This window comes from Pygocentrus nattereri, chromosome 3 (assembly GCF_015220715.1).
Source record: "Pygocentrus nattereri isolate fPygNat1 chromosome 3, fPygNat1.pri, whole genome shotgun sequence".
In the NCBI taxonomy this organism is placed as follows: domain Eukaryota; kingdom Metazoa; phylum Chordata; class Actinopteri; order Characiformes; family Serrasalmidae; genus Pygocentrus; species Pygocentrus nattereri.
This window is the reverse complement of record NC_051213.1, coordinates 20,818,117-20,830,805: the sequence shown is the minus strand read 5'-3', so window position 1 is coordinate 20,830,805 and position 12,689 is coordinate 20,818,117. Positions and strand designations below refer to the sequence as shown.

The 12,689-nt window shown below is 38.2% G+C and overlaps 2 protein-coding genes across 4 annotated transcripts; one reads left to right on the top strand and one right to left on the bottom strand.

The window, feature by feature from the left end:
• Positions 1 to 1,577: 1,577 nt before the first annotated feature.
• Positions 1,578 to 3,989, bottom strand: LOC119262942. Of its 2 annotated transcripts, none has more exons than XM_037536504.1 (5): positions 3,855 to 3,989; positions 2,700 to 2,808; positions 2,427 to 2,546; positions 2,248 to 2,326; positions 1,578 to 2,093 (listed from the first exon to the last, which is right to left on the bottom strand). In XM_037536504.1, the coding sequence occupies exons 1-5, from the start codon at positions 3,950 to 3,952 to the stop codon at positions 2,002 to 2,004; spliced, it is 498 nt and encodes a 165-aa protein (XP_037392401.1). In that variant the 5' UTR covers positions 3,953 to 3,989; the 3' UTR covers positions 1,578 to 2,001. The 2 variants fall into 2 exon arrangements, with proteins under 2 accessions (XP_037392401.1, XP_037392403.1); XM_037536506.1 differs by having other exon boundaries at positions 2,433 to 2,546.
• An 872-nt stretch (positions 3,990 to 4,861) lies between these two features.
• LOC108428921 (metalloreductase STEAP1-like) lies at positions 4,862 to 10,154 on the top strand. Of its 2 annotated transcripts, XM_017700303.2 has the most exons (6): positions 4,862 to 5,033; positions 5,688 to 5,809; positions 6,674 to 7,016; positions 8,508 to 8,674; positions 9,412 to 9,576; positions 9,788 to 10,154. In XM_017700303.2, the coding sequence occupies exons 2-6, from the start codon at positions 5,714 to 5,716 to the stop codon at positions 10,040 to 10,042; spliced, it is 1,026 nt and encodes a 341-aa protein (XP_017555792.1). In that variant the 5' UTR covers positions 4,862 to 5,033; positions 5,688 to 5,713; the 3' UTR covers positions 10,043 to 10,154. The 2 variants fall into 2 exon arrangements, with proteins under 2 accessions (XP_017555792.1, XP_037392713.1); XM_037536816.1 differs by having other exon boundaries at positions 5,021 to 5,033; positions 5,688 to 7,016.
• The last annotated feature ends 2,535 nt before the right edge of the window (positions 10,155 to 12,689 follow it).

Here is a 12,689-nt window from a genome sequence, read left to right as displayed (position 1 = left end):
CTGGGAGTTTTTGCTAATAATTGTTGCATTTTTATTGAATTAAGATTAAATTAGAGATACATAAATTGCATTCATGTTAATCTTAAAAATAAAAAAAAGCTTCCTAACTGGTTCCTGTATTGGTCAAACAGTTTTAGGAAAATCATACTTAATGCTTCATTATTTGTAGGTTCTCACTTTTGCATTTCATTTACAAAAATGTTTATTAAAAAACATATGGAGTACTGAAAATCATTCTTCTTTGGTATCATTTTGCCACTTTGATTTTTAACAGTGTATATGTGCATATGTGTATATCTCCCTCCTAACATTTGATATTGATAATTGCTCCAGATTCACTCTTTAAGTATTTACCCCACAAGTAGTTTAATTTTAACTCTTCAACTCAGAGATCACTTAGACCAGGAGTTCAGATATTAAGCATGGTGTAAAAATGAGAAGACTTGAGCAGTATGCTGATGGAAAACCTCACCATGTTTTGCTGTCTTATCCACATTGTCACTAATGACATAATAGCTTAGTCCTGTACACTCAATGAAAAAATATACACAAAATACATAACACTACTATACATAAAAGACATTTTGCTGGATATATAATATATCTTTAATCAATATGACCAACATATCAACATATTTGTATTGTTACTAAGAAATTAGTCAAACACTTCCTACTACTGAAAGGGGCTGAAAGAAAAGAAAGTAAAATAGTTCAATGCAGAAATCACATTCAAAAGAACTTTTATAATGGAAAAAAAACAGAATTACTGCAAGCTGGTAATAAGATGGAGATAACTTTAGACTAAATGGGAAAAAAGCAGTTATACAAACTGATTACTGTTAAATTGGTGCAGGAGGTGCTTGCAGACATTGCCCTCTACAGTTGAGTGTGAGGCATTACAGGGAGAATGCTCAGAATAGACAGTGACGCCCCTGGCCAGCAGTGTCACCGTGATGAGCGTTGGATTCTCTGTGATGGATGGCCAAGCCAGGCTGAGCATATTGCTGTCCTAATAAAAGCTGCCCTCCAATCCACATGGCTGGGAGTAGATCTGCACAACACCACTGTCTTTAAGAGAAAAACTGCTCCATGTGTCAAAAAAGAACAATGTCTCTCTGAAGACAACGCCCCACCTCACCAGCACTAAGAGCTATTTTTGCCCTACAGAAGTTTTCTTTGTGCTAAGAACAGCAGATACAATATAATGTTTGCCCTTGTATTAAATTTTGGACTCACCAAAAAAGAATAGAAATGATGGAGGAAAAGATAAAAAGGTAGATTTGAAAATGCTTGAAATATACAGTATAGAACCTCTATAGAAATATTTCTGTTTCCATTTTCTTCTAAACACATAAAGTGCTTCACTGCAAAATGTATTACAGACCACTGGAGAATTTTCTTTAAAAACAGAAAACATATATCGCTGCTGTCGTGCATCTCCGTTTTCATTTTTCACTTTTTGCCATAATTTAAAAATGCCTGTTGTGTTTTATATTGTATGTAAATTTCATGATGAATGTACCAAAAAAATGGCCCAAAATGACTTGGAAAAACATGTGGTTGCATTGACATACTTCTCCTGTAAAGTTATCGTTTCGGTTTTCTTCCAACAATAGCAACATACATGTGTATATAGCACATGCTACATGTGACAATGTAACAGTTAGCTACAGTTTTGTTAAATAATCTTCCATATATTAATTTTTGCATCCTAAAAGGAAAATGTGTTTCTGATCTATATTCCAGGCCAGTCATACTAGCTTGCTCAGGCTGGAGGTTTTCATGTGCTATTGTAGATCAAATTGCCTTCAGTTTCAACTAGTATGTTTAAAGGGTGAAGATATTAAGTGGATAAAATTCAGTAAATATCATCTCCTGCAAGTAATACTGAAGTAAAAAAACCCAAATGAACTAATTTTACCTATTATAATCAAAAAAGATTGATCATGATGGTAATGTCTGTAGTATAGCTGTGAGGATAACATGAAGCTGACATCTGTCTCAGTACACAGTACAGTTGGCAGAGGACCGCTGGGTGCACATAAAGTCACTGGTGATTTCCTTATATTCTGGAGCCTCAGTCAGTCCACTCCCTGCACAGAGGAACAGAACAGAGTCAGAAACCACAAATCTTCCCTATTTAACCTTTGCCTATTAGCCTGTGAGCCCTATGAAGCTTATTAAAAGATTCTTGATGGTTGCATCCCAGTGAAGAACTTCAAGCAGCTGAAGCATGTAATACATTACCTTCCATTAAGTTGTAGAGGTTACAGTAATTGGTGCCATGGTCTCTAACAGCATACCATGTTTCTGAGACTGACATTGCCTATGGAGAGAGTGAGAGCTGTTGACATACAATAATAAGCTCGAGCCCTAAAGGAAAATGCAAAACAGGCATTCAAGAGATTTTTTTGTCTGATTCTTACTGATACATGGCAATGAGTGAAAAATCCATAAGAGACCAATCGGAAGGTGATATCATCCACATATTTCTTTACTGGTGTGGTGTGCTTTGCTGAAATGAAGTGCAGGGAGGCTGATTGGAGCTATAAATATAAAAAGAGAATTTGCTATTTAGTACAGCATTACTATGATTACTAAGTTCTATTGAGCACCATTTGGCCAAAACTTGTCTTTAAATGTTCAAAATAAATACATCTTTACTGTTTTTCTCTCTAAATCAGTACCAGCAGACTTACCTTGTATAGACACCTTTCTCCCCCCATGATGCAACCTGACATTGTCCTCCAATTCTTAATCTGAGTGACCAAGGCCTCATACACATTTCTGCAGGGAAGTCCAAAGTACCTGAAACCAAGATATGCAGAGGATGCAGCTTTAAAGTCAGTTCATGCTCCTCTCAGCAGCTTCCATGTACAATCCTGAGGTCAAGATCAAGATCCTTACATTATTGTGTTTTCTTGCACTGTAACACCTGAGTCAGCTCATAAGATAATTTCCGAGCCCTTAGAGAGCTGAGTCAGACATGTTAGACTAGGGAAATGCCAAAAACGCTCAGTGTGTTGAAAACTACTGCATCATGTTGAAATATCTATATTCAGATGCTGACATCTAGTGGTGTAAAGAGGTCATTGCTAAATTAATTTGTTGTCCTGAAAACAAGTGACCATACAGACAAACATATTTTTATATATATTTTCCACATCTGCAATCTTAGCATGAAACATTTTTTTAAATCTGAGATTTCTGAATGTGATTCATAAATAAATTAATGCATGTGCCAGTTTCCTCTCAGTCATTATCACACAGATTCCTTACATTTGACTCTTGATGGGGCATGAAGTACAAATAAAGGCCACTTTTTGCTAGCAGGCCTTGGCAAGGATAACAAACATGTTGGCATCCAACAGAGATCAAATGACTGTGTGCCTCAAGTTTCTGAAATGTAACAGACATGCTTTTGTTTTGTCTGAACTGCCCATGAGAACATTCATCCTTCACAAGACTGAAACAGCAAATAACTTCCGTATAGACTGGGTGAACAAGACAACAAGGTGCTGTCAAACATAAGATCCTGAAATATAATATTGCCATATCGCAAGCATTTACAACACCATTAGTGCTAAACCAGCTTTCTACAGTGTGTAGTCACATTGGTGAAGTGATGATTTCAATATCCATTACAATTAGACAAAGAGTCTTGAAGTGATAATTGCAAAGCAGTTTCTGTGATTTTCATCCATTTTATTTGCCCCTTGAGATTTTATCAGAAGTCAGTAAAGACACTGAGACACTTAGAAACAAATTTAGAAAGAAAGAAAGAAAGAAAGAAAGAAAGAAAGAAAGAAAGAAAGAAAGAAAGAAAGAAAGAAAGAAAGAAAAAGTATATTTACCATTCCACTTTGCACTGTGCATGGAAAGGGCCTGCAGAGCACAGTGTGGATGCCTGTATTGTCAGCATACCAGCCAGGAGCCAGGAGGTGAAACGCATGTTGATTTAAATCTGTGTCTTTCTCTACAACCGTTCTGCAAAATATGCTACAGGGAATGGTTCTGATGTGGCCTCTGGAAAGACAGGCAGAATCACAGGATGGTCATGTGAACAACTCCAAAGGAAATTGGTCAAAATTTAATTAGAAGAAGCCTTCAGTTCTGGTTAGAGGCCCAAGGCAAAGAAGAACCAAATATTACACACACTGCAGTCAGTAGACTCAAAATGATGTTTACTCATCATGTATAGTAAATTATGTTTACTATAAAAAAATAGCACATTGAGTAAAATAAAAACTCTCAATTGATTATATTATCTGTGGGAGAAGCAGGAAACGTTACTGAAACAAAAATCTATTCATGTTTTTTGCAAATCAGTATAGGGTGTAGTAATTAGGTGCATGTATGCTGTAGCTGAACAGCTTTACTATCAGCTGAGGTTTCTTAAACAGGTGAAGAGCTGGAATGTTTTTACAGACATTTTGAAGAGGTCTTTATGGTACAATGTACTTCCCAAGCATATTTACAGTGTGGGACATAGATTTGCATTCAGGACCGTGTCTAGCATTTTATTATTAGTAGTATTATTTCTCATAAAGTGCAGTGAGTCGAAAGATTTTCTTACATTCTTTGTTTCTTTATCAAAATTAATGAAGTACTGATTCTTGTTCTATTCTTGCACACTAACGAACATTGGGGTCGCTATATGATGGGGCGCTTAGAGCCCTCGAGTGGTCAAACGGTCCTGTTTCCACTCGTTTAATCAAAGTTTGACGTTAGTTTCAGTCAGAATCTGAGCGCGGCTGTAAAGTGGGCGTGGTCCGGGACTATGGCTAGCAGTGATAGGTGGAGATCTAGACGGGGCGGGGCTAATGTGTCTCACTCTCCGTCTCTTCCAAAAAGTAGCTTACGTTCACCACGTCTGTCTGAGGTCCCGCGTGCGTGGTGACACGCTCCTGCGAGGTCAACGTGTCCTGACTGTAGGAGCTCGGTGTTTGGGTTTGTGCTGTCGACTTTTTGCGAAGTGTGCAGTGTGTCTGCCGATGTATGGCTCTCGTTTTGACTGTATGACCCAAATGTGGGTAAGTCTGTGTGGCTACGTTTATAACATCATGTCGCCTTTGGCATGACTTAACTTCCTCTAGTGTCATCCGTCTGCGTTAACGTTTCACACCAAGCAGACGTCGTTAGACCGTTGAGTGGACTTTACACATTGCTGAGACTAAGCAGAGCCTGTGGGCATAATTCTGAGAAGATTTACTATTTCAGTAATCACTGACTTTTAATTTATTAACAGATTTATTTCCTTCTTTGGTGGCCAGGGGCAGATGGAGATAAAGTATAGTTAAAATATAGCAGGGAAACAGATTAATGTGCAGGTCTGTATGTAGCATTACCAGTAATAACTGCCTATACCTATAGATTTCTAGATGTGCCGTAATAATTGTAGTGTATAATAAGTGTACTGCTTTCAACTCCTTGTACGATACACAAATGACTGTGATGAGTATAAAAGTTCTTAACCTCACTAGCTGTGAAAGTCTCTCCTGCTCATAGGATTACTGTCTTGGGTACTTCAGGCCAGTCACGTGAATTCCATGCTTTGTTCTTGTTACCCCATGCCTGAAAAGTTCATCCGTGGCATGGGAATGTGCTATACAGTTCTCTCTTTAAGTCAGTTGTACATTCCTTTGGCCTGTGTAGGCCAGGCTTAACATGTTGATTTGTGTTTGCAGGATTGTTTGTCGCTGTATGCCCCAGAATGGAGAGAGATCCTCAGGATTTGGGAGATGACCATCATGAAGAAAGATTTCAGCTGTGTGAAGTGGAACTGGCTCAGCTGCAGCTGACCCAAAAGGCACTGTACACTATAGGCATTGATGCAAATTTAGAGGGGGATTGGAGTATAATATATTTTTTGTGGGGTAACAGAATAGTAGGCGAAAGGTGCATAGATTATATTATTATTATTACTCTAATCATACTGCATGGTCATTGTACCTATTTGTATTGCCTGATGAATACACTACCAAACATCCACAAATATAAGTCCTGGCAATAGTAGTGTTTGTTTTTGTGTTTTAATATTGCCACATGAAGAAATAGATTTAATGAGAATATGGTAAGTCAGCATCCTTTTTTACCTAGTTTTATATATGAAATCTGCAATTGCTAGCATTGTATGTAGACTATACACCCCCACTTCCACACACCCACACATACATACGTGAAATTTGCACCCCTTGCTGTAATACTGTGATAATTAATGAGGTGTAAATGGAAGGAAATTTAAGTCCATGAACTAAACACATATTACCTTAAATATAGCAGTGTTTTAAAATGAAGAAAAAATGGTCATCCAAATGAAACAACTGCTATAAAAATCAGAAGAAGCCTAATATCTATCATTTATAAAAAGAGGATTATGCATTCCTGCTCTCACTCAGTTTTTAATTACTTTAGCATTAGTTGTTGGTAATCTTTAAGATGGGAGTATTATGGTGAAAAGACCTGCAAAGTAGAAGGCAACAAGTTACAAATCTGAATCTTGCATAGAAAATGTGTTCTCATGTGTGTGTGTTGTCATTGTACAATTACATCTTCTGTTGAAAACTGCCACTACGTGTTGTTTATTGTAAAGGCAATTGTAATTTTTGGATCAGACACCTCCATGATTGTAATTAGATTTAAGAAAACAGCTCTTTCCTTTCCTCTTTCTCAGGAGCCGGAGGAGGGAGAGGTATTGTCAGGCTTAAGTCAGCGGCGCCTGCTGTCTGCAGTCGCAATGGAAGAGTTTGAGTTCCCTGCCAGCATTCATCTGCAAAAGATGCCCCTCTTCCCTAAGTGGCATCTCCCTCTTAAACTCATGGCTGTTCTCATGGCTGTGGCTTTTGTCTATACTTTTCTGCGGGATGTGCTACAGCCATATGTATCTAATGGTAAAAACGACTTCTACAAGATCCCCATCCTGGTGCTGAATAAAGTGCTGCCCTGGACCTCTATCACTCTGCTGGCCCTCGTATATCTGCCTGGTATACTGGCTGCCCTGCTCCAACTCCACAGAGGTGAGCAAAGCAAGTGGCATGAAGTAATCTCAGTTATCCATGATGTTATTCATTATTCATGCATTAGAGAGTGGTTGTGTTTCATGGCACATTTGTTGGCATTGCCAATGTGTGCTGGCAATGATTTCTAGGTTTAACTACAGCATGGAGCCTTTATACTAACACAAAACTTTTTAAAAACACATTAAAGGGACCATATCCTGGAAAACCACATTTTACTTACTTTTTAAAGTAAAGGAGTTTGATGTGGTATCTAAACATAGTTTAAAAATGTGACATTAACTTTCTGGTCCATACAGTCTACATATGTAAGCTATACTGCTAAACAACCCATTTTGAATGTGTTTTTTTTTTGTCTCAACTGCTTTTTGAATAAATGGGCTGCCAATCAGAATGGGCTTAAAGGGGAATTTTAAAAACACCAATTTTAACATAATTCAACTGTTGAGACCCATCATCAACAATACATATAAAAAAGTAGAATACATATAGGAGAGTTTAACTGGTCATTTTAGATAAGTGTTTTTTTGTGTTGTTGATAAGAACCAAGTGTAGTGATGTCTACAGTTTGTAGACATTAGACCTCTGGTTCCTATTACGACCACTGTAAGGAAAATCTGAGTTAGCTAGTTTCTCTACATTTCACCATTCACATGAAACTGCTCTAATAATTTTGTTTTGAAATTTTTAAACATTGGTTGAGTTCACCTTTAAAGGCATAGCAACAAAAGCCTGTTAAATTGTCATAAAGAATGAAAAATGATCCTGTATAAATGTTATTTGTACATAAACCCACTCAGGATATGGGCTGTTTAACACCAGTGCCAGTGCCATTTATTGAAAGCACAGGGGGACAGAAAGGATGATTACTATGTTTGGAAAATTTGTTTAGACTCTTCAGTCTGTTTTTCTCTTAGGCACCCTACTATTATACAGGCTTACAGAGAAATCCTAAGATACTTAGTCATGAGTTTCGACACAAACATATAAATCAAGCATTTCCACAGGCCCTTCACCTCCCCTCCCCATCTCATACCAGAATGACTCAGGTGTAAATTGTGGCTTTGCTTGCCCCTTTTATAAGCTCTGCTCTCACTGAAATACACTAAGTATCTAAGTGGACCACACCAAGACTTCACAGTATGAAATTTGTGCCTGTGTTTTTGCTGTGTTCTAATCTGAGTGAAAAGGCTGCACCCTCACTAACCCACCCCCCAGCATCATGCTGAATTAGACAGGCCAAATATGGCAGTGTGGTGCAAAGTTTACTGGATATTCTCACTTAAACTGCCTGTGCACAACCACTCCCACAGAATAGCTTCTTTAATAACGTCCTAGATAAAGCTACTACAGAGTAATACTCAAGAGTTAGTAAGAATATTATTTCTTTTCATGTTCTGAAAAAGTACTACCAATAATATTCAATTCTGCATAATTTGTATTCGCTAAAGGTGAAATGAAATAAGCCAAGCTGTGCCCCTTCTCTTTCAGGCACTAAATACAGTCGTTTCCCTGTCTGGTTGGAAAACTGGATGAGTGTAAGGAAACAGTTAGGACTACTGGCCTTCCTTTTGGCCTGTCTGCATGCCATTTACAGTTTGAGCTACCCAATGAGACGCTCTTATAGGTACAAGCTTCTCAACTGGGCCTATCAGCAAGTAAGTAGAGGGTCAGGCGGAGTAGACTAGTGGTGGTCAATGAAAATATCATGCTGTGATGTTTCTAGGCTTAGTTGAAGGGTATGTTCTTATAGACTATTGAAATCATTTTTCTACCAAAATGCCACAAGCCACTTGACGTTAATATAAGTGTGTCTTTGATACAATGTATTACTCTCTTGTGGTTTACATAACAGCCCTACATGCAACAGGGTTTCTTTAAGTTTTTTTTTCTTCCTGAAATATGCCTAGACTAATTTGATTGACTGGCTTGACTGGCTTGACTGGCTTTACAGTTATGATATGAGTAAATGGTCCTTTGTCCTTTTCCAGCGTTGGTTATTGTTTCCTAAAGGTGAAGTAGTTCATTGGATTTCAAGACCTAATAATAAGATGTAAAGGAGTGATTATGTTTGTTGGCATAGGGTTGAAATGAATGGCGTGTTTTTGTTGATATAGTCATGCCAATGTGTGCATGTAAGTGGGCAATGATTGCTAGGTTTAACTACATCATGGAGCTCTTATACCAACACATGGTGTTTGTCCAGTTGTGTTATTCTTTTGAAATTTGCACTTATCTTTGAAATCTACTCCCATATTAACGAACTGAATTCATGATTGAACTGGGTTATACTTTTGTTACAAATTTTGTTTGCTGCATTTTATTTTGTTAACTGCATTTTATTCCTTTATTCAACATAATAACAACAACTGTAACACCAGTGTGATCTATATAGGTGCAACACAAGAAGGAGAGTGCATGGGTCGAGGATGATGTCTGGAGGATGGAGATTTACATCTCTCTAGGAATTCTAGGATTGGGCATACTGGCTTTGCTGGCCATCTCCTCCCTCCCCTCTGTTAGCGACACGCTAAACTGGAGAGAGTTTCAATGTGTCCAGGTAGGTAAGAGAAACAGAACATAAGAACCGGGTATGATATGTGTAATGTCGTGGTATAGCTTTTAGGTCCTGAGAAATGTTTCAGACAGTCTGCTCTCAGAAAAGTGATTATGAACACTTGGATTTGATTTCACAGCCATGGTGGACAAAGTAGAAGACACCCTGCCCAGTGTTACTTCACAAAGCCTCTCTATGTATTTCTGTATTGCAGAGGACTCTGGGATACACAGCCCTGCTCCTGTGCACAGCTCATGCTCTGGTGTATGGCTGGAAGAAGTGGGTGGAGCTGAAGCAGTATGTGTGGTACACTCCTCCATCATTCATTCTGGCCTGTTTCCTCCCAGCTATGGTCTTACTGGTCAAGGCTGTGCTAGTCATGCCCTGTTTGGACAAGAGACTGGATCGCATTCGACATGGCTGGGAAAGACCAAGCCGAAAGGGACGTTCAGACAAAGACTCACTCTGACTTTTTATATGTCACATTAGTGACAAATATATAGTCCAAAATATATGTTGAATTCTGAGTCTGTTTTCTACGAATTGTATTGAGTATGATTTAAAATCTGTGACTTCTGTTTTGCAAAAGTGCATTTTTTCATATTTAATGTTTTCTAGTAAATTGTGTCATATATGATATATTTATGAAATATATATGATATATTTAAAGGCTGATGTGGTTAGATGTCAATATTATTGACCTCTCTTGTTGTTTTACAACAATTTACAAACCATAAAAACTAAGGTTTATGATTTGCATGTTCATTGTAATTCACCACTAAAATTCATCCATCTTAAATACATTTCTGAAAAAAAGAGACTTGTCTCTTTTATGGTTGTCCTCTGACCACGATGGGCTCTGCCATGATGATGACACCTCAGGAGATTTTGGCAGAAAAGGCAAGCCTATATTTAGTTATAGCCCTAAAAGCATAAGCTGCTTATTAGCACTGCAAAAAATATCAAAAATCAAAATAATGAGGCACTAAGTCAAAATACAAGACATTCTGCTGAAATAACAACTCACTAAGTAAAAATTATGCAATATTGCCAAAAACCTTTATGGAAAAAAGTTAATCTACTACAAGAATTTCTACGGGACTCCTATAAGATTCTTATATAGTACATTCAGACAATTACTATAGTTTACTTCAGGATACTTTTATAGTACTGAAGGACAGTATTACTATAGACACTACTACAAAGATATTATAGAGGTTATATATTATTATAGAATTGTTATAAATAGCACTGAGAAGAAACAATTCTTTGGAAAAGACAATTCTGATTGGAACAATTGAAGATAAAATAGGAAAAGGAGCAACAAGACCAACAAAAATATATATAGATACAATTAATATAATGAATAATGAATAAGCAAATAAGATTGAAAACCCAAACGGAAGACAGAATAGATTCTGGGGAGATGCTATCCATATATACTCCAGGAGTCAGAACTGACTTAATAACACTAAATAATAATAATAACTAGAAAAGCGCCTTTCCTGAAGGGCACACTGAATAGTTGCGCAGCGTATTTTATGGAAGTCTATATAAGGAAAGAGGGATGAAAAAAACTACACATAGAGGAGTGTGGGTCGGTAAGGTGGTGGATTAGATCTTGGGGATCTGCCCTGAATGAGTACATGTACTTTGGTGGCTGTTAGGAAAAAGACAGATTGAGGCTTTGTTAGGTTAGAAAATAAATGGGACTCTATGGGAGGAATGAGGGATGAAAAAAACAGCATATAGAGGAGAGCAGTTCACTGTAGCTGTGGATTAGAGGTTGGGGACCTGCCCTGAATGACTACATGCAATTTGGTTACTGTAAGGCAAAAAAGTAATAGAGGTTGTGTGGTGGCGAAAATAAATGTGACTATATGGGAGGAACGAGGGATGAATAAATGACAAATAAAGGAGTGCAGGTCAGAATGGCTGTGGATTAGAGCTTGGGGACCTGCCCTGAATGAGTACATACATTTTGGTGACTGTAGGGCAAAGACTTAATAGAGTTAATAGAGTGGTGGCGAAAATGAATGAGACTCAGTAGGATGAACGAGGGATGATAAAATGACAGAAAGAGGAGTGCAGGTCAGATTGACTTTGGATTGGAGCTTTGGGACCTGCCCTGAGTGAGTATATGTAAGTTTGTTTGCCATTGGGTAAAGAAGCAATAGAGTTTGAATGATGGTAAAAATGAATGAGACTCTAAGGGCGGAACGAGGGATGAAAAAAACAGCATATAGAGGAGTGCGGGTCAGTGTGGCTGTGGACCTGCCCTGAATGATTACATGTAATTTGGTTACTGTCAGGCAAAAAAGTAGTAGAGGTTGAGTGGTGAAAATACATGTGACTATATGGGAGGAACGAGGGATGAAAAAATGACAAAGGAGTGCAGGTCAGGATGGCTGTGGATTAGAGCGTGGGGACCTGCCCTGAATGAGTACATACATTTTGGTGACTTTTGGGCAAAGACGTAAAAAGCCTCTTTACTTGACGTAATAAAGTTTGAGTGGTGGCGAAAATGAATGAGACTCAGTGAGAGGAACGAGGGATGATAAAACGACAGAAAGAGGAGTGCAGGACAGAATACCTTTGGATTGGAGCTTTGGGACCTGCCCTGAGTGAGTACATGTAGTTTGTTTGCCATCTGCATACATGCATTTTGGTGACTGTTGGGCAAAGAAGTAATAGATTTTGTGGGGTGGTGAAAATTAATGGTACTCTAAGGGCGGAAGGACGGATGAAAAAATGAGAAACAGAGGAGTGTGGGTCAGTATGGCTGTGGCTTAGACCTTGGGGACCTGCCCTGAATGAGTACATGCATTTTGATGACTGTTGGGCAAAGAAGTAACAGATTTTGTGGGTTGGCAAAAATGAATTGGAGTCTTTAGGAGAAACAATCAATGGAATAAAACAACAAACGGATGAGTGCGGGTCAGAACAACAGTGAATTTGTGCTTGGGGGTGTAACAGAGCTCTCGTCCGTTCCATGCTGTGAGCTAGTGTAAGGGACAAAAACACAAGACAACCTCAAAGTTTTAAAGACTCTTTTATTGTTACCCACATGGCTGCAGTGGCAAACACCAGTCGGAACTTTTTGAGACTCTGCAAAA

Coding starts and splice junctions, on each gene's coding strand:
- LOC108428921 (XM_037536816.1), top strand. CDS start 6,521: ATGTGTGTGTGTTGTCATTGTACAATTACATCTTCTGTTGAAAACTGC. Junction 7,017..8,507: donor CCTGCTCCAACTCCACAGAG/GTGAGCAAAGCA, acceptor CTTCTCTTTCAG/GCACTAAATACAGTCGTTTC. Junction 9,577..9,787: donor GAGAGTTTCAATGTGTCCAG/GTAGGTAAGAGA, acceptor TCTGTATTGCAG/AGGACTCTGGGATACACAGC.
- LOC119262942 (XM_037536504.1), bottom strand. CDS start 3,952: ATGCGTTTCACCTCCTGGCTCCTGGCTGGTATGCTGACAATACAGGCA. Junction 2,547..2,699: donor GAGAAAGGTGTCTATACAAG/GTAAGTCTGCTG, acceptor TTATATTTATAG/CTCCAATCAGCCTCCCTGCA. Junction 2,327..2,426: donor TCACTCATTGCCATGTATCA/GTAAGAATCAGA, acceptor CTCTCTCCATAG/GCAATGTCAGTCTCAGAAAC.